This window comes from Anoplophora glabripennis, unplaced genomic scaffold, assembly GCF_000390285.2.
Source record: "Anoplophora glabripennis isolate ALB-LARVAE unplaced genomic scaffold, Agla_2.0 scaffold26, whole genome shotgun sequence".
In the NCBI taxonomy this organism is placed as follows: Eukaryota; Metazoa; Arthropoda; class Insecta; order Coleoptera; family Cerambycidae; genus Anoplophora; species Anoplophora glabripennis.
The window spans coordinates 1945838-1971836 of NW_019416261.1; the positions used below are offsets into that span (position 1 = coordinate 1945838).

At 32.4% G+C, this 25999-nt stretch overlaps 1 protein-coding gene across 1 annotated transcript in view; it reads right to left on the reverse strand.

The window, feature by feature from the left end:
- Positions 1 to 25999, reverse strand: part of LOC108905816 (nesprin-1) — a 423696-nt gene that overhangs the window by 381947 nt on the left and 15750 nt on the right. Inside the window, exon 2 of the mRNA XM_018708877.1 lies at positions 21081 to 21395. Within this exon, the coding sequence (XP_018564393.1) occupies positions 21081 to 21335 (255 nt within the window). The 5' untranslated portion in view covers positions 21336 to 21395. The remainder of the gene's footprint in view (positions 1 to 21080; positions 21396 to 25999) is intronic.

Below are 25999 nucleotides of genomic sequence, written 5' to 3' on the forward strand. Positions count from 1 at the left end.
TTTTTTTCTAGCTCTTACCCTTTTTGAGTTATCTTGAAAAAGCCCTTTGTTTTATCTTTTTCCACCCTTGGCCGGGGGTTGAACAAAAAATTACTCTCACTTATTGTTATAATATACCTTAAACTAACTCATATCAAAAATTCAGCCAAGTTGGCAAAATTTCGATTTAAAGGCTTAGTTAATTGGACTATTTGGTATGTAGACTACGCTCACTAACGGCGGAGCTCGAACTTGAAATCTATTTCCAGCAATTTCTCTTGGTTGATTTATTAATCAAAATTTTTTCGCGAAGTTCTAGGGCCTATACTTTTCCTAATATCGTACCTCGCCGACCTTAGTGGGAAACCCTATATATAAATAAAATGTACCCCAAGTAAATATTTTAAATTTTAAGTCACGTAGGGGCACTGACATTAAGGATGTAATTTTTACATCATCGCATCGTCACGTATGGTCAATGTGATACTCTAACAAATGTCACGCATAGTCATGTCATGTCACACAAGAATAAATAACAACTTTATTCTTGTGGTAACTATATGTACTAAATATCAGTTTTATAATGACGTGCTCTAATAGTTGGCTCCTTTATGGACAAATTGAAACACCTCTTCCTATTATTAGTAAAACATTGTTTTTTAAATATCAACAAGTTTATTGGGAGTTTGACTCGCTTGGCTGCAAAGAAACTCAATTAAATAGAAGATAAATCGTTCACAGGGGCATAAATAATAAATAATAAATAATATTCATAAAATGATGCTTCTTACTCATGAAGGATAAGTCCCCCTTTCTAGAGGGGACACTTTGTGGTGAGCCTATTGGTGCCTATCTTGACTGTCAATTGTCTTCTTCACTTGCACCAGCTTTCCTTGATACCTCGATTTTTGTATACTTACAATACTTAATTATCAAAACAGAAAGGAAAATGGTGCGTGTTGTTTTAGTTTTAGTCATCAAGGTCTAGCTAGAAGGAAGCAAACCTGATTTAAATATTTAATTTACTAATAGTACAAGTTAGCATTAGGTACATGACATTGAACGAGTAATAAATAAACAGGACAAGTTTAAATAATCTTTTTACATTTAGAATTAAGAAATATTATGAAAATAACAAGCTTCTTTCTCTGAGATAAATCTAAATAAATTAAACAAAAATGAACTTACAATTAGAGACGCACCGGCGAGAAACTAAGAAAAAACGATGTGGGCACTTTTTCATAAGAGTCCACCCTTCTTACTTAAAGTTTCTGAAATATCATGAAATCTGTCAGTCACAGGTCTGTCCTTGAAATGTACATTACAAAGTCCAAAAGGCATTGTATAAAAGCGATATCTCAAAATGTGTCACAGAAGCCGTTTTTGCTTATTGGTTTCACGCACTTTAACTTGGCAATAAACCACACATAAGTCCATAATTAGGAAATCGTCCATCCTAATAAGAGTATACAAATCTTTCTTAAGAACAAGAACAGTAAGAGCTGACCGGGAATCGTCACACTCTTCAACTACGCCTGCTTCTTAACAATTTACTCAATTCGGATTATATTTTGTCTTTATTGACGTAACACATAAATAAGGTACTGAAATTAATAGTCCACGGGCCCAGACCCTTTTTTTTTTCTTTGATTAATAACAAGCTGAATTTTGAGGAACAGCTTCGTTTTGACGAGACGCCCAACTTTTCCCTCTACGAAAATTCTCGAAAACGGTAGCTAATAAAGCGCGGGGGTGTCAAACATGTCGATTTGGTGAATGATCAATATTTATTACTAACAAGTAGTTTTTTACTTAAATCGCATGATAATTGTATGAAAAACTCGAAAAAACTTTTGTCCTACACGTTTGATGGTTTTTCCGAAGCGTCTCCCACTCTTAACATGTCAAAATAATATGATCTTAGAAGTTATTAATAACCACCTAATTTTTTCACAGATGCTTGGTAATTATTATTATAATTCAGTGACATTTTTGTTATACACGTAAAATAGAAGGTTTTTCTAGTCCTACACTGGAAAAATGTCATTTTCACGGGTACAATTTTCTCATTAATAACTGTAGGACAAAGAAACCAAACGATATTTTAGGGAATTTTTAATAAAAAAAAAATATGTCCTACAAAAAAATGAGTATGTATTTCTAGTCCTACAAAAGTTATATAAAATTATTTAAAATTGAGAATTTCGAAATCAGCATTATATCTTCTTGTGATTATACATGTCCAAACTTCGCCAAAATAATGCAATTTTTGCATCCCAAAGTAGAAAAATAGTTTACTAATCCCCCAGGGAGTTTGAGGAGGGGGAGTGATAAACAAACTTTATCCTTATCAAGCGCGGCCGAACTAAACCAAAGCGTTTTTTCTCTATGTCATCGAAAAAAGTGTATATTTAACTTTCTATGTACATGTGATCAGTATATGATGCCACAAAGTAGAAAAATAGTTTAGTAACTCCCCAGGGAGTTTAGGGCAAACTACCCTTATCGAGCCAAGTCGAGCCAAACCGATGAATTTTTTTATTATATTTTAAAATCATATGTAAATGTTTGTTGTATGTTGTATTATTTTTAATTTTTATTCTAGAAATTATAGAAAAAAAATTGAATAAAAGGTATTTTTGAGTATATTAAACACATGTATATTAAACAAAGAAATATACATTTTTATATCAAGTTTAAAGGAGTTACTTACTGAACCCGTTTCAGTAACTGAATACCTTTTAATATATGTTAATTAACTTTAAATTAAGTAAATTAATTAAATTTATATACTTCAAAAAAAATAATACACAAAAATAGTTAATATGTAGTTACTAATTTTTAAAATAATTAATTTTGTTATTCTACATTAACTTTTACTATTAAAATTATTCAATAACCACGCTCATGTGTGATTGTTCAGTAAACAGCTCCTTTATCTATTGATAAAATAATAAATTTTTGTATGAAAATAAAAAAATGTGAATTTATTACTATAAAATATTATATTATATTGTTTGCAAGCAATCAGAATTACTTTAGAGAATTTTTTTATTTCCTCTCTTTTTTCTCGGAAATTCGTATTATCACACAATAATTTGAGAACTCCATAGTCACTAAAAAAAGCACAAAAACGTGGACGACTGAAACACACTTGATTCTCTCTGAAAAAAAAACGTGGGTAAACCGCCAAAATAATCCTGATTGGTGCGGGAATTTTGAAATTTTTTATTTTCACCAATGGTGAAAACATTCGATAATTCATAAATTTTAAAAAAACTTATTATTATAAAGATTATTGAAAAATTCATTATTATATAGATTATAAATAAGTTTTTAAAAAAAAATTATAAACTAATAAATTGTTTTTATCATTTTTATTGAAAATTAAATTGTAAAATACATAAGTTAGCTAGGGAAGGTTGGTGTGTGTAAGCGTATGTAAGTATGTGTCACAGGTATATATCCTTATGTATATTTATTTATAATACAATTCTCAACATCAATGTAGAGTTACGATTTCCAGTATAATTTTATTTGTTTTCATTACTAGCTTCCACTTTTTTTGTAGGACATTGGTAAAATCTTGATTCAAACATTGTTCTCAAAATAAAAAATCGAAAATTAGGTTGTTATTAATGAGAAAATTGTACCCGTGGAAATGACACTTTCCCAGTGTAGGACTAGGAAAACCTTCCATTTTACGTGTAGGACAAAAATGTCAATGAATTGTAATAATAATTACCAAGCATCTGTGAAAAAATTAGGTGGTTGTTATTAATCAAAGAAACAAAAGAGCCTGGGCCCGTGGACTATAACTCATGCATTCTCGTATCTATTTTATGTTCAACATATAGGTATGAGGTTGGTTCTCTCCTTAGAGCAAAATCACCAATTAACTATCTAAAGGATTAACTAAATGAGTTCTTTCTTCATTAGTAAAATATTTAACGAAATGATAACAACAAATTCAGATCAAATTGCAGAATAAATTCATAGAGCGATTCATTGAAATAATATACTTTTTGACATACATGAAAGCGGTAATGTCAGTGTTATTTGTAATATTGCTGCCTTGAACAATAATAATGTATATCTTGCTCAAAAGTTCGTGAAGCTATTCTTGAATGAGAGTTATAGTGTTTATATCCAACGGATTTATCACACATCTTGTATACTATGAATTTTCTCGATGCGACTTGACAAATTACTGGTACTAAAATAGTTGTACTTACAGTTTCTTCAGATATTTACTTATATTCTTTTAGGTACTTATGAGAACGAAACCCAGGTAATGCACAATTGATTTTTTCAAATCTGGGAAGCCACCTTGAAAACTATTTACCTGCACTTGAATCATAAAATTGTTGAAACATGATTTTATAATACACTACCAACAGCAAAAGTTTAAAATAAGTTCTTTTGAAGTACCTACCACACAAAATATGCCTCTGCAAATATAGCGAGAAAAAATATTACTAGTGGCCACCGTTTTCTCTTCAGTTATATATCATGTTTTATTTCATTTAAATAAATACACTGGTTATGTGGAACTGTTCACGACACAATAACTTCTAATAACTTTTTTCACAAACTGTTTTACTTGTTAAAGTAGATAGAGTAACATAATACATCATCTGCCCATTACATTTGATTTCATAGTAGTCACTTTTTTATAGCGGTGGCATCTGTTTCAAACACAGAAATCACGGACGACATAAGCAACGCTGAACCGGAAACTCCACCAGAAATGAGAGAGCGACACTTCTCCCAAAATATGCCATACGACATCTTCCATACGGATACCAATAAAGAAGATGGCAATTCTTTGTTGCAACAGCAGCTATTACGAAAACCAGACGTGGTGAATTTAAGAAATCTTATAACTAGTCCCGAACACACGGAAGTGTTTAAAATTAGAGTGAAGAGGCAACTTCCAGGAATGGAAAACAAGCAACCCGGGGAAATCGTGGACGTGCCTTTGGGTAAAGAAAACAGAAAGTCCTCATGGGACGTGCTGGATATTATGTCACACATTAGGTTCTCGTTCTTCGGGAAGCTCTTTGAGGATGGTGAGGGTGTATCTTCCTTTAAATATGATCTTAAGAAATGGAAAGCCACGAGATAATCAAATTATTTTTATACAGGGTGTACGGAAAGGTCATGTCAAAAATGAAGGGGCATACAGGGTATACCGAGCTTCGTTGTGGAGTTATTCGCCTTCAAAGAAAGAAGGTTTAAAAACAAATTCCAATTATAATTTCTTAAGTCGTTACCAGTACAACAATAAAATTTGAGCAATTAAAGTAACTCATGCTAATGTTCATTTCCAGGTTGAATATTTAATTCAATATGTCTGGATTATATAGGAGCAGACGAAATTATCCATTTAAATTTATACATCTTTGACAGCGTTGCCAAATTTGGAATTTTTGTTTCATAGTTCAGTCGATATCTTGTACCGTTTTTGAGAAAATTTAATTTTATTAACAACGTACATGTATTGTATCAAATATGCGATATTAACATTTTTGAAAACATCTTAGTTTCTTTGGAAATTGAGAACACTGTCAACAAGTATGTATAATTAGCAATTAAATATTTGTCATTAATCATTTTGACACCATTTGTTGATTCAATATCATGGAGGATTTTAGCTATGAAGAATTTGCAGCTTTTGAAGTTGTTCGAATTTACGCTAACCGCTTTCCAAATAGAATTTGCATATTTGAAGTGACGAAAATCCCCGTGCTATTATTCAGACAAAACATCAACAAAAATTTATCATTAATGTATGGATGGGAATAATTGGAAACTACTTAGTGGGACCACATATCATTGATGACGGTTTAAATGGGGATAAATACCTATATTTACTGCAAAAACACCTTAACCCGTTATTGGAAGACGTCCCTTTAAATATTAGAAATAACATGTAGCTTATGCCTGATGGTGCACCACCTCATTTTAGCAGGGCAGTAAGAGCGTATTTAAATACTACATTTCCCGATCGATGGATCGGTCGAGGTAATCCTTTTCCGTGACCGCCTCGGTCTCCTAATCTTAATCCGATCTCGACTTTTTTTTTGGGGCCATCTTAAAAGTCTTGTTTATCAAACTCCTATAAATAAAAGGGACGATTTATTATGTGGTAATTACATACGCCTACATTATTAAAAATGATCACCACATGTTATTTCGAGTAGGGCATAGGTACTTGAGTTCTCTTTTTTAATTCTATAGAAACCAAGATTTTTACAAAAATGTTAGTATCACATTTTTGATACAATAAATGTATGTTGTCAATAAAATTGGATTTTCTCAAAAACGGTACAAGATATCGACCTATATACGGTATACCTTTTTTTTAGCAAACTGAGAGAGGAATCGAACTATGAAAGATTGTCAACAATATCATGTGACTGAATTCTCCTATTGTATTGGTTGTTACGGACATGTCGCTCAATGCACGTCAGTTTTCGAACAAATGTCGCACTTTGCACTTCATGATGATTTAAAAGTACTAATTTTATATAATTTGTGCCAGTTTTCGCCGAAATTATATGCTGAGTAGATGTATAACAATGAGACAAGTCCAATGGTGTATCTATCTCAATATTTATTTTTTGTGACATGTCGCGTTTTGCATATATACCCCTCAAATGTCAAATTTGGCAACGCTGACAATGATGTATAAATTTAAATAGATAATTTCGTCTGCTCCTGTATAATCCAGGCATATTGAATATCAATTTAAACTTGGAAATGAGTTACTTTCCAATAAGAAAAATTTTTTTATGAAAGTACTACATCTATTTTGACTTCCTCTGTATACACCTTCATTTTTGACATGACCTTTCCGGACACCCTGTATTTTTGAATATTTTAGTATTTTAGGAAGTAGCTGGAATTTTTTCCTATATTTTCCAATACTTTAATATACATAAAATCCAGTTTTTATTCAAGTCTGTTAAGATACTTCAGACTTTGTATAGGGATGCTCCCATTTCATTGTACCTCTTTATATTTCTTTATATTTTTTCCTTTACTATCTAGAAGAAGAAATGATAAACGCCAATGGTTTAGGAAGTTTTCTTGTGATTTCAAAGAAAATAATTGAATGTTGCATTTCGAAAAATCTATTTTTGTTCTTTGGTGCTTTAGAAAGTTTGACGGTGATTTTTTGTGACATCCTATTATTTTATACCTGAGTTCACGCCTCTCTCTCTCTCTCTCTCTCCAAATCACCCAATAAGATTTTCCTAATCTAACACTGATTTTCAAACGTTCTACCATTTTTAAACTAAATACGCCTTGAATTTAACCCTCGTATCTCCAAATAAGACAAATTTAAAATTTTTTAAGCAGCACAAACTTTTAAAATAATAGTCTAGTTTTATAACGTTTCATTATTTCCTCATATCAGTTTATTTCTACATTCATACTTTAAAATTATAAGGGCTTCTAGTTAACTCTTTAATTTTTTAAGAATCCTAACATCAACGGTTCCAAGTTCCATTTTTTCGGAATTTTCTCTTTAATCAACTATGCAACTGTATTAACTATTTAACAGAAATGACTTTTATTTTGAAATATCACTAATCATTAAAGTTTTTCACATCTACTATTAATAAAGGAGTTGACTTTATGTTTCCCTCACTATTGAAAACATATCTCTTTTATGTCAAAGCTTTGAAGAGAGAAATATATTTTCCACCAACTTCATTGTTTGTACATTGGAAATGTATGAGTTTAGACACTCCAAACCACTAACATGAATTTACAGAACGTATTGCGAAATTTTTATTTGAGTCTAAGTTTTATTAAATCATTCCAGAAGCCAAAAAGAAATTAAACGATGAAGAAAACAAAATAACCGAGGATCTGACTGAGAGCAAAATAGACCCAGGCCTCTTTAATACAGTCAAAACTACTCTCAGCACCTTACAAGAAGCTCCCGAAGAACCGCTTTTCATGACGATTTTCGGCGGTCACCTATCGGAAATATCCGACTGCGAGTCTCCACTGATACAAAGCATTAAGCACGTTATAGAAAACACAGATTCAAAAAATACCCTTATCGTCCTGACAGGAACCTGCCCAGAGCACAACCATGAGCTTCAACATGGTAAACGTCAGTCTAGGTATGGAGGGAAAATGGGACGCGAACGTAGATTTTTGCGAGGACACGGATATGAACGCCAACATCAACGTAAACGCCAAAACGGGCAAGAATTTGTCGTTCACATAAACGAAAACAGCAACGGACACCACGAAAACGAGACAATTCCAGTTTTCGCTAGAGGTAAGAACTTGTCCGTCCCAGTTTGAACCTTCTAGCATATACCACTGGAGGTAGCATGCCGCTGCGAAAAGTTTGGCTGAGTGTGCGAGAGAGACAGACAGTGTCTCAGTACATGCTGTCTCAGTTTTCGCTTCAACGACGGGAGCCCCTGAGGGCGAGCATCCATTTCCAACCAATCGCGTGCGTGCTAGAGTGAGACAGCATGTACTGAGATACTCAGCCACACTTTTCGCAATGTCATGCTACCTCCAGTAGTATGAGCTCGAAGTTTGAACAAAGAATTAGAATAGTGGATGAAAACACAAGCATTTCCATAAAATTTTGATATGAAACCAGTTATGTGCATTTTAAATTATTTTTTTGTTCCAGGACCGGAATGCATCAAATTGTCACAGTGTTCACTGTTATTCGATGTACCAGCTGTAGTGAAAAGCATCTTAGAAAAGATGGCGCCAACCTTTGAAGGTAACATGTAGTAACAACGATATTGAATAAAAATCTGTGGCTATTAAATTAAAATATAGCTTGCTTGAAATAGAAAGTTTTCAAATATGTATTTTTTGATTGAGTAGGCAATTACTTGAATTACTTAAAACTTGATGTAAAAAACTACATAGATTCATATTTATGTACCTGCATATCTCACCACGTGGTAAATCTATAATTTTAACTATCACAAAAAGTTTTTAATCTGATAAGGTGCCGCTTTTAGAAATATACTGCTTATTAAGAAATTGCTTTACGAGTATTAAATCAAATAAGCAGTGAGAAAAAATAAACAACATGAATCAAATTGATATTGATATCAATTAAAAAATATATTTCATATATTTTACACCATCAATTAAATTTGTAGTATTTTAGTAATTTTGCAGATTACACATTTTAGCACAAAACATATCACATGTTTTACTTTACAAGCAAAACTCAATCACAAAACAGTATATCTGAATGAAAAGATAATATGTTTTTTATCATCTTCAGGAGAATGTAGACAAAAAAGAAGTATATTCGGGGACATTCGCATGAACAAGGATAATTACAAAAACATCGCTGATCGAGTAAACGCTTATCAATCTGTGATATTTAATTTGAGTGTATTTCTATTACTTGTTATATAAATTTTTATACCCCAGCTGCATCTATTTGCAACTAATAATCGATCTACTATGCCGATTGCATTTTTTTGCAGGCAGACCAATGTATGTCTAGTATTTAGTCCACGAGCCCACGTACAACAAAGAAATCATTTTGATGGAGATTAATTAAATTAATTTTTATAGACATAATTATTTATGAATTTCTGTTGCAAGTATATTATTGTGTTATACATTTCAATTATTAGAGAAAAAAATCAAAAACAGATTGCTGGTTATCACCAACCATGTTGTCGTTAAATCGACATCTTCGAGGCGTCGGACTGCAAAAACTTCTCAAGAATTTTGTCGGACAATAAGATACTTTCATTTCACCAAATCCTCCCAGAAAAATCAGCTTGCTTGTTGTCACCAACCATAATGTCACCAAATCGACATATTTGGGGTACAAACTCAAAATGCCAACATTTTTGTCGGACAAATTTTTTGGGAGGTTTAAAAAAATATATCTCTCATTTAAACTTAAAAAAAAGTGCTGGTCATAACATTCCATGTTTATGCCAAATTGACATGTTTTCCTGAAAATCACGGGAAAACTTACCACTGTTGAATTTTCCTCGTAGTCAAATCTTGGGAGACTCATCAAACTTAAGCTACACGCAAAGTTACAGTTTGCTGGTAATCATTTTTTTCTTTGTACGTGGGCCAGTGGACTAATTTATTTCTAAAAATCATTCTATCGAACAGACATGAAGAGAAGTTAGAACATCAGTTTATTGAGATACGGTCACNTCAAAACCAGATTGCTGGTTATCACCAACCATGTTGTCGTTAAATCGACATCTTCGGGGTGTCGGACTGCAAAAACTTCTCAAGAATTTTGTCGGACAATAAGATACTTTCATTTCAAATCTTATTACCAAACCCTCCCAGAAAAATCAGCTTGCTGGTTGTCACCAACCATAATGTCACCAAATCGACATATTTGGGGTACAAACTCAAAATGCCAACATTTTTGTCGGACAAACTTTTTGGGAGGTTTAAAAAAATCTATCTCTCATTTAAACTTAAAAAAAAGTGCTGGTCGTAACATTCCATGTTTATGCAGATTGACATGTTTTCCTGAAAATCACGGGAAAACTTACCACTGTTGAATTTTCCTCGTAATCAAATCTTGGCAGACTCGTCAAACTTAAGCTGCACGCAAAGTTGGTAATCATTTTTTTCTTTGTACGTGGGCCAGTGGACTAATTTATTTCTGGAAATCATTCTATCGAACAGACATGAAGAGAAGTTAGAACATCAGTTTATTGAGATACGGTCACGGTTGCTCAATATATCAAAAAATGTTTCATTACCTGAACCGTTTGAAGAAATTTATAATTCATGCACAAATACACAATTTGGCGTAACTAATAAAAGTTTTGATGCATATTTAATGGGTAATTTAAAGGTTACCTACTACTCAAAGGATAAGTGATACCAATAACCTGGTGAATCATTGATAATAATAAATAATTGATAATTATTATTTCCATATTCAATCATTTTCGCCTCATCTGGAGTTTCATGTTGTAATAGGATTCAAATGATCTTGAAATAAAAAGGTGACTTAAAAGGAAACAACAGTAGTCCCATTTAGACTAAAATACCGGGTGATTCAGCTAAAACTCCGCAGGCTAATTACTTGGAAACAAAAGAAGATATATACGTTCTGCGAGTTCTATTTGTTAAATATACAGAGTGATTTTATTTTTGTGTAAAAATAATGCCATTGGGATGGACGTCGCCGGCGNTTTTCAATCGATAGAACATTAGGAGAAACCCCCGTACATAAATTTTCAGAATTCCAGTACGCGTAGTTTTCCAGAAACGTCTAATTGAAGGTCTATCTGGAACACCCTGTATAGTTTTTTACTCATAGAGGTTAATTGTTGAAAGATAAATTAACATCAAGAGCATGAATTTCGTCTAACGTTTTTTGAATCATTCTGAAAATCTGCCATCTGAGATTAACGATGGTTCCTTGTACAATTATTGTTAAGTATCTCTTCCTTCCCTTCTTCCTTCTAATTTATTTTTTAATACCATAAATGTATGTTCATGTTTTACATATTTGTATGTATTACAATGTGATTATTTGTAATGTTACAACAGTCAGTGTTGAAACTATATATAGCAGCGGTCGGCAACTGGCGGAAGGTATAAAATACTGGACCGCGAAATTTTTTTTTAAAGTAATCATTACTTAAAAAATATTTTTTTACGTTTGAGTGCCACCCTTATCATTTTTTCTAGTACTTTACAATTGTGTGACTGATTTGATTTCTTAATGGTTAGTAGGCAGATTAAATTTGAGTCCAAATTAAAATAAAAAATTAGTAAGAAATATGAATTTTTTTTCTGGACCTCGTTAAAAATTTTTAAAAGTATCTGGACCCCACCTAAAATTACTTGCCGACCCCTGCTATAGAGCATTCTTGAAATGAAATTTCTCTGATCAAAATAAGGCGAAAATTTTCTATTACCATGATGTCGGCAAAAAGCTTTATTACCCAGAAAAAATATATTCTATTTTATTATTAACATAAACTTATTACTAATTTACATTGACACTCAAATGCAGTAGTCATTATCTTAAGATTACGTAAGATCAGTAATTAAGCAATACAACAAGCAACAAAACTAGTCAGCCGAGCATGTTTTCTGTATTTAGAAAATGGTTTACCGGAAAAGGATTAATATTACGAATTAAATGTTTTGTCTCAAAATTCTTTTACTACTTCTAGACCTGTAACTATATCACTGGATAAAAGAACGAATGGTTGGTTAATGTCAGTTGATAATCCAAACCTTATAAGTATTTTTTTAAGAATATCTAATTCCTAATTTTTACCTACCGTTTTTGTTAATACTATTTGTTAATCAGATTTTTTCTTAATGCTTTTTCATTTTCTAGTATTTAACAAATTTATTTGAGGTGTGCAAATCCTGCTCATATACCCAAGATGTGCAACGAGGGCTCTTCTTCTCATTTCATGTTGTAGATGTGCTTCTTCAAATTCAAGATAAAAGTTCTGAGTCTGATATTATCTATACTTAACATTCTATTTGTTCTCTTCTGCAAGAAATCATAGACTATTTCATTTGCTTGTGTCTATCCTGGTCTTGAGACCCAGTTTCATAATGTTCTGGTTGTCAGAAAAGTTTACATGTGTAGCTTCCCCGTAGATTCTGCCTCAAGCACATGCTTATAGCAAAGATTTGGAATAATGTAGGGAACGTATCTATACCAAGTTTCCAGTTCATTGCATGCGAACTTCCGTATCCCTCGATTCCCTATTCAAGTCTCGGAAGGCTTATGGAAGTTGATTTTTGCAATAATTCAAAATCTTAGAATGTCCATTGTTTTGAGGTGCGATCCTCCAATTAATAGATTCCAAAATATGTGTTGAGTTTTCACAAAAACGTTAAAACACGTCAATTAGGAAATAGGAATTGTCGTTTTGTCACGTTGGTTAAACCTTTTTTGCACTATGTTTCATAAACCTATGACGTCGTCGACAATTTTTTTAAATAGCACTACCTAATTTTTTAAACATAAATGGATAGCCCTTTTGAAGGGAAATGCGTCGCTATAGGGTTTGGCCTACTTTAGTTCGACAGGTGCGAAAAAAAGCCAACATGGTTTGAATTCATAACAAAAGTAGGTATCACAAACTTATGCGCGAACAGTGCTATAGCAAAAAATGTGTTTTGGTTGACCGTAGGGACATGTTTTTATGTAGTTTTGGTAGGTACACCCGATCACAGCGGCTATGTAGGTATTGTTCTGAAGACGACAGTTAGCGAATGCAATAGTGCCTCATATCATTGTGATAGTTACAAATACCATAACTTTACATTACGATGGTGTTGTGTTTAAATGAGAAACAAAGAACTGAAATCCTAATTATGGNATGCGAACTTCCGTATCCCTCGATTCCCTATTCAAGTCTCGGAAGGTTTGGAAGTTGATTTTTGCAATAATTCATAATCTTAGAATGTCCATTGTTTTGAGGTGCGATCCTCCAGTTAATAGATTCCAAAATATCTAAATACTCGGATATACAGTGCGTCCCAGAAGTAATGCAAAAAATTCATATTTTATTTTGTGTTGAGTTTTCACAAAAACGCTGAAACACGTCAATTAGTAAATAGGAATTGTCGTTTTGTCACGTTGATTAAACCTTTTTTGCACTATGTTTCATAAACCTATGACGTCATCGAAATAATTTTTTCTAAATAGCACTACCTAATTTTTTAAGCATAAATGGATAGCCCTTTTGAAGGGAAATGCGTCGATATAGGGTTTGGCCTACTTTAGTTTGACAGGTGTGAAAAAAAACCGACGATTGGAATGAACATGGTTTGAATTAATAACAAAAGTAGGTATCACAAACTTATGCGCGAACAGTGCTATAGCAAAAAATGTGTTTTGGTTGATCGTAGGGACATGTTTTTATGTAGATTTGGTAGGTACACCCGATCACAGCGGATATGTAGGTATTGTTCTGAAGACGACAGTTAGCGAATGCAATAGTGCCTCATATCATTGTGACAGTTACAAATACCATAACTTTACATTACGATGGTGTTGTGTTTAAATGAGAAACAAAGAACTGAAATCCTAATTATGGTTGGATACGGAGATAGGATCCGTAGTTATGATGAAGTATGTCAATTATTCAATGCCAAGTATCCAGAACAACCAATACCTCCGTCTACAGTATGCAGATTAGTACCCAAATTTGAAGACGCTGGCCATGTTAGAAATCTGTCTAGATCTAGAAGGCCAACGACAGTGATAGAAAATGATAGGCAAAATGTTATGTTTAGCTGTCACTGAAAATCCACACACTGCCATTCGTCGTATCGCCGAAAACGCCAACATATCAATACATAAAAACGTACCTACAATCAACCAAAACACAAAACATCCCCAAATTTCCATTTTTTACTGTGGCACTGTTCTCGCATCAGTTTATGATACCTACTTTTGTTGTTATTTTAAACCATGTCCATTCCAGTCATTGGCTTTTTTTTCGCTCCTGTCAAAGTAAAGTAGGCCAAACCCTATATCGACGTATTTCCCTTCAAAAGGACTATCCATTTATGCTTAAAAAATTAGGTAGTGCTATTTAAAAAAAATGTCGATGACGTCATAGGTTTATGAAACATAGCGCAAAAAAGGTTTAAGCAACGTGACAAGATGACAATTCTTATTTATTAATTGACGTGTTTTAGCGTTTTTGTGAAAACGCAGCACAAAATAAAATACGAATTTTTTGCGTTACTTCTGGGACACACTGTATAATAGTGTTTTGGCATCTAAGCAATTGTTGACTGTTCATAGCAATACTAGTTTTGATAATAGAATTACTATGGATAGTAATTTCAAATACCTATCATATACGTGAACACTTCATGAAGAGAACATTCCAAACGCTCTAAGTTTCATCGCTATTCTATTCAATGTCAATACAAATCTTTCTAAAATAGAGATTGAACTGTAAATATTCCACTGGAAAGACCTGTTTTCCTATTTTCTAGGACGAATCTTCTTTACAAAAACTACCACTTTTGGAGGACACACTGAAACCTATAAAAGTGTTTTCCCTTCATATACACTCTCACACAACTCTGCAACTTCTGCTCTATTTGAAATCAAATTTTAAGTCTTGTTCTTTCGTATAATTATCATGGTCTTAAACATTTAAATGACTCTTTGGGAGGAATAAGTAAAAGAGTTTTAGAAATTACCATAAAACTAAAGAAGTCGATAATCAAGGCACATTTTATCTCAATCCTATATCAGTTAGGTATTGAAAAAAGAGACTGACTGTATTTATATTTATAATAAAATTATGTTCTAGTTCTATGTTCTGAAATATTTAAATACCGTAATATCAAAAAGCAAGTGAATTTATTAGTAACATCACAGCTTTGTGCATTAAGAACATTGTCGCCTCACGCATGGACCAAGCCTTAAAATAAATGTGCCTTCACTTCGAATTATGTCTGACCAGATGGCTTTAAGGCTGCGTGGTCCAGTTACAGTTACTTAGAAGTTATTTTAAACCGCAGGATTTATCACGTTTGTTAAAGTCAGTAACCTTTATTAAAATACGATATACAAGTGAATATTATTAGACAAACATTTATTTTCGAAGTAAAGTAGAATGTCTTGTATGCCTCACTCATTGATTTTGAAATCGACCAGACTGTAAACGGTTCGGTGTGTTTATTTCGATTTGCTTCTAACCAGAAACTGTTTACGTGAGTGAACAGTTATTGTTTTTGGTAATTTTAATAGTAAACGTACTATAACTGGGGAGCAAGTAATTGCTTTGTATTTTTATTACGATCGGGATTAGAATTTTGATTCGTTTCTGGGAAATTTATATTTTGGTTCTTCCACCCACTAACGGAACGTCTAATCGACATATTCTAACTATGTACATAACCTCTCTTTGTAAAAGAAGATGTAAAATATTTAATTTAGATGATATCAACTAATTATAGCTTATGCTTCTTCGATTGAACTATCCTTCTAAAGAAATTAACACGAATTTTGATTCTTAAAAGTAGTTCTACAGAATATTTTCCACTCTAGTTATTGCCTCACAAAGAGCAAAGTAATTTTCAAGTATCGTGAATCAACCAATCCTTAACCCTGACTTTTAACATAACTGATTTATTTTTGGTAGGTATTGGGTGCTCTTACACTGCAATTTCAGTATATCATTCTGATATCCTTCCATTGAGTTATTAATAGATTCGTTTTTGAGTCATATGTACTTACTTACTTTCACTTAAGTATGTTTCACTCTGAATCTAAGATTTCGAATTGAAAACGTGTAATTTGACAGCGAATAATTAATAGGGGAACAATATATAAAAACAATGCATGTTAGTCTCGGTTGCATTTACACAGGACGTCATATTTCAAGGATAGGTTCATTGCATGATAATCACTCGATTTAGATCAGTAACATTAGTATAATTTTACTTCCTTTAAAAGATATCGTTCTCTAAAACTTTTTTATTTTATTTTTTAAAATAAATTTGTCACTTTTGAAGGAATTTCAGCGAAATTTGATAGAAAAGTTATACTTCTTGCATGTCGTCAGAGCTGAAATTTCATAATAATTTTATTTAAAAAGATAACAAACGGAAATAACTATATTTGAACAATGTTGGCATACTAAAATAATAATAAATAAGTGTAAATTAAACAAAAAAATTCTAAACATACCCAGTTTAGCATTATTGCAACACGAATAAGTTAAAAAGAGAAAAGAAAACATTAAAGGTCTTGATTATCGAATTATAATTATTTCTTTTTATTAACCTGATCATTAGAATTATTTTATAATTAAAATTAAACAGTAAAACAAAAATAAATCATCAGTATTCAGTCAGTCTCAAAAAAATTTGAAAATTGGACAAGAATAGATTTTTTTGTAAATATGTTGGTTTAACAAGATATACAGAGATATTTAAAAACATCATAGGCGTAGAAGTTACTCAATAAGAATAGGGCTAACTCCCCCCCCCCCTCATCAAACCTGCAGCATTGACCCCCCCCCCTCTTCAAACCTGCAGCATTGACAACTCAAATGCTGAATTACTAGCACAAATTTTCTAAATTTTGATTTTCATTTTCTTTTCAAGGGTTATAGGGTTTCAAGGGGAGGGTTGTATCTCAGAAACGGTACATTTTCGAACCGAAGTTTTAAATTTGTTTTGCTTATTTTTGCCTGAAGAATGTCGCCTCAAAGTTTATACAGCTACCCGCAGGACAGGAATGTTCTGTTTTAAGTATAAAAAGGGCTCTCTCAGATTGCCTCTTTACTATTGGGATAAATGATAAATATATCTGCATTAGAAAATATTATTCATTCGGTTTCAATATTTCAAAGAATATTTATATTCCAAAGTAAAACCGCTACAACAATATTTGCATGGTATATATTTCTGAATTTAAGAAATAAAATACGTTTGCGGATGACGTTTTTAAAGGTGGGGTAAAGATCCTGAAAATCTTTTGAGAGAACTGAAAATAAATTATGATTCCGAAATTTTTTTAGGATGGTGTTCAGTGATTTCGAAAAATTGACTGAAAAGTGGACAATTCTACATAAAAAAAGGTATACTTGTTGAAAATCGGTAAAGTATATCGTTTTACTGAAAATCTCAGTTGAATGGGAGACGTACGGTAGCACTTATTTATAGCACAATTTACTTGTGAAGGCTAAATAATCACATTTGTGATTTTAGAACAAAAATAGACTGCAGAACAACAGTCAGAAAATAAAATTGTACCCCGGTTCCAAAATTACAGGGCGACTTTATTAAGTTGACAGTACTTTTTCAAGTTTCAGGATTAGATATAAAGGACACGAGGGTCCGTCTAATTGCTAGGAGGGCAGCAAGATCGACTATCAGATCTAAGAAAGGGTGCCTCCAAAGAGGCAATTCGCTGCTTAAATTGTCATAATAGTAATAAATGTAATAAACAATAAGGATAAATGGGCGTCAATCGTGACCCTTGGATCCCATACTTTAACTTATCCAATAGCGTAGCTTATAAATTCAATGATTTCAGTAATCATCAAATCATTAAACAAAAGGGTCGTTTCCTTTGGTGAATTTCCATATACTTACTACATAAATATAAGTATTTATAAAACAAAGTGAATAATTAGCAAAATTACTTTTTTCGTCGTTTTAATTCCTAGAAATAATAGATGCTATATTTCTTAGATGGAGGTAGAGAGGGGATAACACCTCTATGACAAAGGCGGCATCATCATCAAAAATGTATCAGTTTTCATTAAATTAGATTCTGCCATTTTATAGTTGTCATAGCATTGACAGCACTGTCAAAACGGTCGAAAATGGTTTAAGCGTAAGACTACAATACCTGGATCTAAACAAAACGCCAACGCAAACACCTCACTACTGATTAATGGAAAGCAGAAATTGTATATGTATCAAAATGAGAGAGTCAAGTGTAAATTTACCTTTACGGTTACTATAAAAACATAATGCTAATACATAAACATCTAATATATACATCATCATATTTTGGTTCACACTTTAACAGGTTTTATAACAATCTGCTCATTCTCACTTTGTAAATACCGTTTTGATTTTTGTCAGAACCACTTCTAATAAGATAAATTCAGAATCAATTTGTGACAGTTCTTGAACTGTTCAAACATTTCTTGCGTGAGATCAGGAACTAGTTATGACTTATATGTAGCTGTTTTACATTGCTAATTTATTCATTAATTAATTCATGAAGTGACTTCGTGAAGAAATTGGACAAGTGTAATGCACCAAACCTGCTGTCAAATAACTTCGTGAATTTATTCATGAAATTCTTCTTGAATTATAACATGTTAATGTATAATTATTGTGAAGTTCAGAATTATTATGTATTATGTATTATGTTATTGGCATATGTATATAATTGTGTGGCGTCGTACTACTTTTGTATTGTTTTTACTGATCTGTTACTTAGAAAAACTAATATTAATAGACAGTGTCAAAACGGTACCATTACGTATATGTGGAAAGGTAAGACTTTTTTTCAATGAAATTTGAAATTTATTCGCTACTTTGATTTGTTGGTAAAACTGATTCATGTGTCAAAGAAATTCATGAAGTCTGTTGGGTTCACCAGAGTTCGCCCATTGACGATTGTTATAGGAACTTTTATTATTATTGTTAGCAGCTTTACGATTCTAATTATGATTATCATACTGTGGTTTAAATCGGCAATCAATTTTTTTGTGACCTAATTTACCACAGTTATAACATTTGTTGTTTCTGTGTTCCAAAAGCTACAGATTGAGAACTACTACTTTGATTACTTTTTCTCTTATTGTATTCATCTAATAAACGGGCTTTAACAAAGTCTAACGTCAACTTGCTTTGATCTATAGTTTCCAATGCCGCCACCACCGCCTAAAAAGATTTAGGAAGACTAAGTAATATATGACAAATTGCATCTCCCTCTTCTAAATTGGCTCCAGAATTTTTTAATTCTTTTATTATTTTGTCAAAGCTCAACAGATATTGGTTCATGTCTTCACTGTCACTGTATTTCATTGTTAATATCTTTTTCCGGATGAACAATTGGCTTGAAATAGTTTTTCTCTCAAATATGGAATATGAATGTGTCATAATTCCCCTTAGCACATGATTGATCTTTAATATATTCCAACTGTTCGTCAGCTATATGATTGATAATAATAGCTTTACATTTCTTCTCAGCCTTCGTTAATTGTTCCACAATTTGCGTATCTGTTCCCTCAGTTAAACTACTTAAACTATTTTCAATGAACTTTTTGAGGTCGTGCTGATCAAGGATTGCTTCTAATCGAAATTTCCAACTACTAAAGTTCGATCCATTAAAAAGATACACGATATTTTTCTTTCTCCATTTTATTTTATTTTTGTTAATTCCAGATCACAGCAACTATATGACTTTCAGAAGTTCTGCAAACTGTTAACAATCAGGTACTGATAACGACTACGTGACCTGAGCCCATATCCTGTTGGTTTTCCTTCTAATAAAACTGGAGTATACTTTTGTAATTGTTTTATTTGTATTAAACACAACACATGAGCGACCATTAGATACACTCCATTTTGATACACACACATACATTAGCAACTGAACCATAGAACATAGAATAATAGAAAACAGCTAAAGATTAACATTTTATCAGTGACACCAACGTATTAATCCAAAACTAACAGTATGTAGCAGTATAAAACCAAACGGTTTATGAATAAATTCGTGAATTAATTCATGAAGAGCTTCTTGAATATATTGATGAATAAATTGTTAATGTAAAACACCTATTATAAATATTGAGACTCTTCAAAAACATTTTATGTATAAAACCTAATAATTTCGTTTTAGTTTTACTCAGTACCTAGTTTGTTCATTTATTTTATCACAAACCTAACCTTAAACATGGAACGAAAATTGGAATTTATTTGCTTCTTTGATTTGTTGGTAGAACTGATTCATGTATCAAAGAAATTCATGACCTCTGTAGCAGTTTAAAACCAGCCAAAAAGTCAAAAATCTCCGTGGTTGTACGATTCACCCAAATATGACTTTTTGAAACAGATATCGTCTGGACTATTAGGAATTCTCAATATTTGCGCATGCGCTTTTATGATCTGATAGGAGCAGTTTTAAATTTGGGAAGTTATAATGTCACAATCACAATGGATTCTATTTTAAAGACAAAAAAATTGTATAATTTTACATTCGCTCTAAGCAATATTTTAAGAATTTAGGAACCTACGTCAAGCAGTTTATTAGGCGATGAAGCAGTATTTACAACCGATTTTAATATTAGAAATATTACTGCATCATCAAAAAAAATGAAACAAATATAAGCAGTGTGTGTTTTCGTTTTTTTAGAAGTTAAGTTTAATGTGTATACAGTTCTGTGTCGATTAAAAGCTATTTTTATACAGTTTTCGATTTCACAAATAAAAAATGCCGAAATATGTGTTCCATATTTTAAACAAAGCTTTTGAAAACTAAAATAAAATGAGGTAGAAATCGCTCATATTCCCTTTACTGAACCTCCAAATTTCTAGTTTAACTAAAAGTAGGTACTTACAGGATGCATGGGCAGTCGAAAAGGCCGTGGGCCTGGCGGCACCGGAGGCGGGGACACCCCTCTGGGTATGGGCGACATCGGCGTCGGCCACCTAGGCCTGGGGCAAGGCATACCGTAAGGTATCCGATTACCGAACATGTTCATACCCGGGCTCCCCAGCCGCGGAGGCGGCGATGGGGCGTAAGGCGACGGCGGCCGGAAGTGCAGGGGCGACCAACCGCGGCCCCCGGGGCCACCCGGCGGTCCACCCGACATAGTTTAGGTTAGAACCCTTCACTTATTTCTTGTGAGGGCTTACTACACCTGCCATCGGATCTGAAAGGAAAAAAAATTAATACAAGATGCACACACATAGAGATCCAGTTATTTGGAATAACTAGCGGCGGCTCGAGAAAATGAAAGTGATCATATCTTCATAATGAAGCGTAGCACCTACACCGTTTTTTAGGGGACAATTTATAGACTCACATAGAGAATTTTGTGACAAAAAGTTTTGAACAAAATATGCAAAAGGAAAAAATAAAGCAGTAGTGGTCGGCCCTGAGATCTCTCGAAAAGGGTTACACGTATATTTGCGAAATATTTTTGTTATTATCAATTAAGGGATACAAACAGGCGTTTTCTTATTTTTCACAAAATTTTACATTTACTAAAGTTATTATGAAGTTTGAAAAATTTTATGGTAATATCAAATTAAAATTGAAATATACAGGGTGACATGGAAAAAAGTGCAATGCATAGCACCACATGATAGAGGACCACAAAACATATAAAAAGTTCCTCCTACACTTATGTCTAAATTTCTTTTGTTTTCGAGATACAGAGTGTTAACGAAATTTTGGAAAATATTGATTTGCGATAGGTAATATAATTCCTATTAAAAGTTCGTCTCAATTTTTCAACTACACCACTGGTTGGCACCCTGTAGAGGATATTATGTACCACCAATTGTCAGAACATTCCCTCCACTTAATCGGAAGTTATAAAAAGAAAACAATATTTTCCAAAGTTTCTTTAACACCCTGTATCTCGAAAACAAAAGAAATTTAGACATAAGTGTATAGAAACTTTTTATATGTTTTGAGGTCCTCTATCATGTGGTGCTATGCATTGCACTTTTTTCCATGTCACCCTGTATGTTATGAAGTAAAATTAATTTTTCAAAAAAAAAATAAACATCTGATTGTATCTAACGTTGATTACGAAAAAAAATACTTTGCAAATACAGTGCGACCCATTTGAAACCGGGTCACACTCATAAAAAAATTATTTACATGGCGATTTTGATCCACTTTTTTGGATTGTAGAGGGAAGAACATACATAAAAACCAAGGCCTACCAGATCATTTCTGAGGAGTAAAAATTGAAGAAACGATATTAGCGATTTTTTTTTAATTTGAGTACGCCCTTAAAATGGGCCAACACTAAATTTCATAAAAAAAAATATTGCATATTAATTATTCTACGATCAAATTACCAATCGTGCTGATCTTACAGATTCATGTCTCCAGTAACCCATGAAACAAAAAGTATTAATGCGTTGTACGGTGCTGATTGTCTCTGCAGGCCTATCAAGATGACTATTATTAAATTCTATAACCGCTTGCCTTGAGGACAGAACATTATGACAGTCTAGATTAATATTTTAAACTGTGACATTATCGCAAGCACAATTTCAATGTTGTCCATCACACTTAACTAATATGGTTTCTCCAATTTTTACCCCCAAAAATGATCTGGTTAGCCTTGGTTTTCGTATAAAAAGGATGACACTAGGTCCTAAATACACTTTTCTCCACTACCAAAAAAAGTTGATAAAAATCGCCCTGTGAATAATTTTTTTATGAAGGTGACACCGTTTGAAATGAGTCACACTGTATGTGTTAACCTTTTAGTAATCTCAAGATCCGCCACCCCTAGTTTAATTTTTTATATCGCAAATTCTGTTGGAAATTTTTTCGTCCTGGAAGTTCCCTTTATGAGTATGGAAATTATCCGCTAAAAAACGATGAGTCCTACTTCTTCATTTTCAAAATATGTCAATTTAATTTTCGCGAACTAGACAGTGGCGTACATAAGAAGGAGAGATTTTGGGGATCAGAACACTCCCCAACAAGTAATTGTATTTTCGAATTGTGAGGATAATAAGCATTATTGGAACTAATTAATCGTAGACTACAGGAATATCAGTGACGGAACTCCACACAGTAATTTAATGCTTTTAATAGCTGCATTATTCAAAAACAAACTAAACACATTACGTAAAGTGTTTATAGACTTTTAGAAAATTGTATTTTTTATACAGGGTGCCTCATTAATGATAGCAAATCTCCGATCTAGAAATACTAGACACCAAAATGTGGCATTTGAAGTAAACATGCTTTAAAATAACGGATTAAGAGATACCGGGCGTAGACTAAAATTTTATTTTCAAATTTCTAGATAGTTTTAAAATTTTATGTTAATACTACTATATGTTTGACATGTTTTTTTTTCATTATAAATAATTCCTGAATCATTTTGGCGTAGCTCGTAGGGGACGCTAGTTATACTCTATAGTTTAAATAAATCATGAATGTTTTTTCCTTGTATAATTGAACGAGTTATAATTCCGAATGAAGATCACATTCTATATAAAATTAATTTCAACATATTTATGTCTGTTCTCTAGATAGGTATTTATTCTTAAAAAAATCTTTATTCTTCTATTTTTTTTTAATTTTTATTACCGTTATTTTAATTGAAAACGTAACACTAGAACTACATTTTCACTAAAGAAGTTTAGTTAACAATGTGATTTTAAATAAAATATAGTAATGAGAATGTGGATACACTGTAAATCTGATACTGCGGGAAACAAGTACTCTATGCTATGCTCTAACTAGCGCTGAATTATACCACAACAATATCTAGTAAGCAAGTAGTAATAAATAATTATTGAAAATAAAAACTAAAAATGACATGTCTAAACATAATTGATACAAAAACACATAAGTATAGTCTTTCCGATATCAATTGAAGAACCAACAGATTGACAGTGTGTACCAGGTTAGATCGCTGACGCAGCAACTCGGCATTGAAATATCTGAAAAACTCGTTCTCATTTTTATTTAGCCATACCCACAGGTCGAACTAAACGTGGAGGTGGTAGAAATGTATACGACCAGTTGAAGAATGCTAGCGCGGGCAAAGGAAAACAAAGACAGTTGCATTGGGCTACTGGGCAATAAATCACAGCAGTTGACATGTGATTGATAAACTGCCCAGCAGTGCAGTACAGCAATGCGGAATTTAGTGTGATTCAGGTAACTTTAATTTATTATAGGCACCTTCTATCAATCATTCATATTACAATTACGAAAGAGAAAAATAAGAGGGATATTTTGTTTACTAATATTATCACATGGCAATTTGGAGACCTTTTNTTATTTATTTACATGTTTAAAAAATTGTTACTAACGTTTGCCCCCACATTGGCGCGGTAGACTGCCGTTCCGTTTACTTACGATATCAAAACAACAAAATGAGAAAAAATCAGTTTTGTAGGAATAATTACATCAATAATGTCGCTGCCTCCCGGGCTATACATAAGTATAGTCTTTCCGATATCAATTGAAGAACCAACAGATTGACGACAGTATGTACCAGGTTCGGTCGATGACGCAGCAACTCGGGATTGAAATATCTGAAAAACTTGTTCCCATTTTTATTTAGCCATACCCGTATACAGGTCGAACTAAACGTGGAGGTGGTAGAAATGTATACGACCAGTTGAAGAATCTTAGCGCGAGCAAAGGAAAACAAAGACAGTTGCATTGGGTTAATGGGCAATAAATCACAGCAGTTGACATGTGATTGATAAATTGCCCAGCAGTGCAGTGCAGCAATGCGGAATTTAGTGTGATTCAGGTAACTTTAATTTATTATAGGCACCTTCTATCAATCATTCATATTACAATTACGAAAGAGAAAAATAAGAGGGATATTTTGTTTACTAATATTATCACAACATGGCATTTTGCAGATCTTTTGAAACGGAACAAAACGAAATTTACCAATATAATAAAATTGTTTGAGGACATAAGTAAATAATTAAAATATATTGTTGGCCAAATGAACATATAATAGAAATTTTCTACACATTATATAGCAATTATTCATAGAAATAGGTATCATGTATTCTTGCTGTCCTAGTAAATTTTATTTTCATTATCTGTCATGACGTCATATTAGTATATCATATAGTTAGACATATCGGATTTGTATTGTCCTTTTTTCACTAATAATCCACTAGATTCATATATTTTTTTTATTAAAGAGAGATAATATAACGTCCTTAAAAAAATGAGTCCAAAAAATGTTTTTTAATTTTTTCAGCTTATTTCAACTTATTTTATTGAGGTACTATATTTTCAGTTAATACAGCAGACAAGAAACAGTATTAATAATAGTATTCTAACTGTTCGATTCAGGATAATATTAACGTTAAAATAGCATAAATATTGTCGCAGTTATGCATAAGGATTATAGAAAATTTGGCCAAAAAATGATGTCATACCAAAAAAACAGAGGTCAGTTATCCTATATTGTTTTCCATTATTAGCGACAGTGTATACAGGGTGAATCAGTCATAATGTCATTAATTTTAACCACGTATTCGGAAGGCCTAATAAAGACAGAATGTCGAAAAAAAAATTTTACTCGACCTTTTAAAACATAAGCAAATTACACCTTAACTCATATTGAATTATGTACTTATAAAATATGTATAGTGAAAACGTTAACAATATTAAAATGCTAAATAACCTAACATTCGATAACAATTATTATCCTCATACATTTGTTTTTATTAACAAATAAATAATATTTGTTAAAATTTAAAAATTAAATATTCAGTCAGGTGTCTAAGTAAAAAGCTG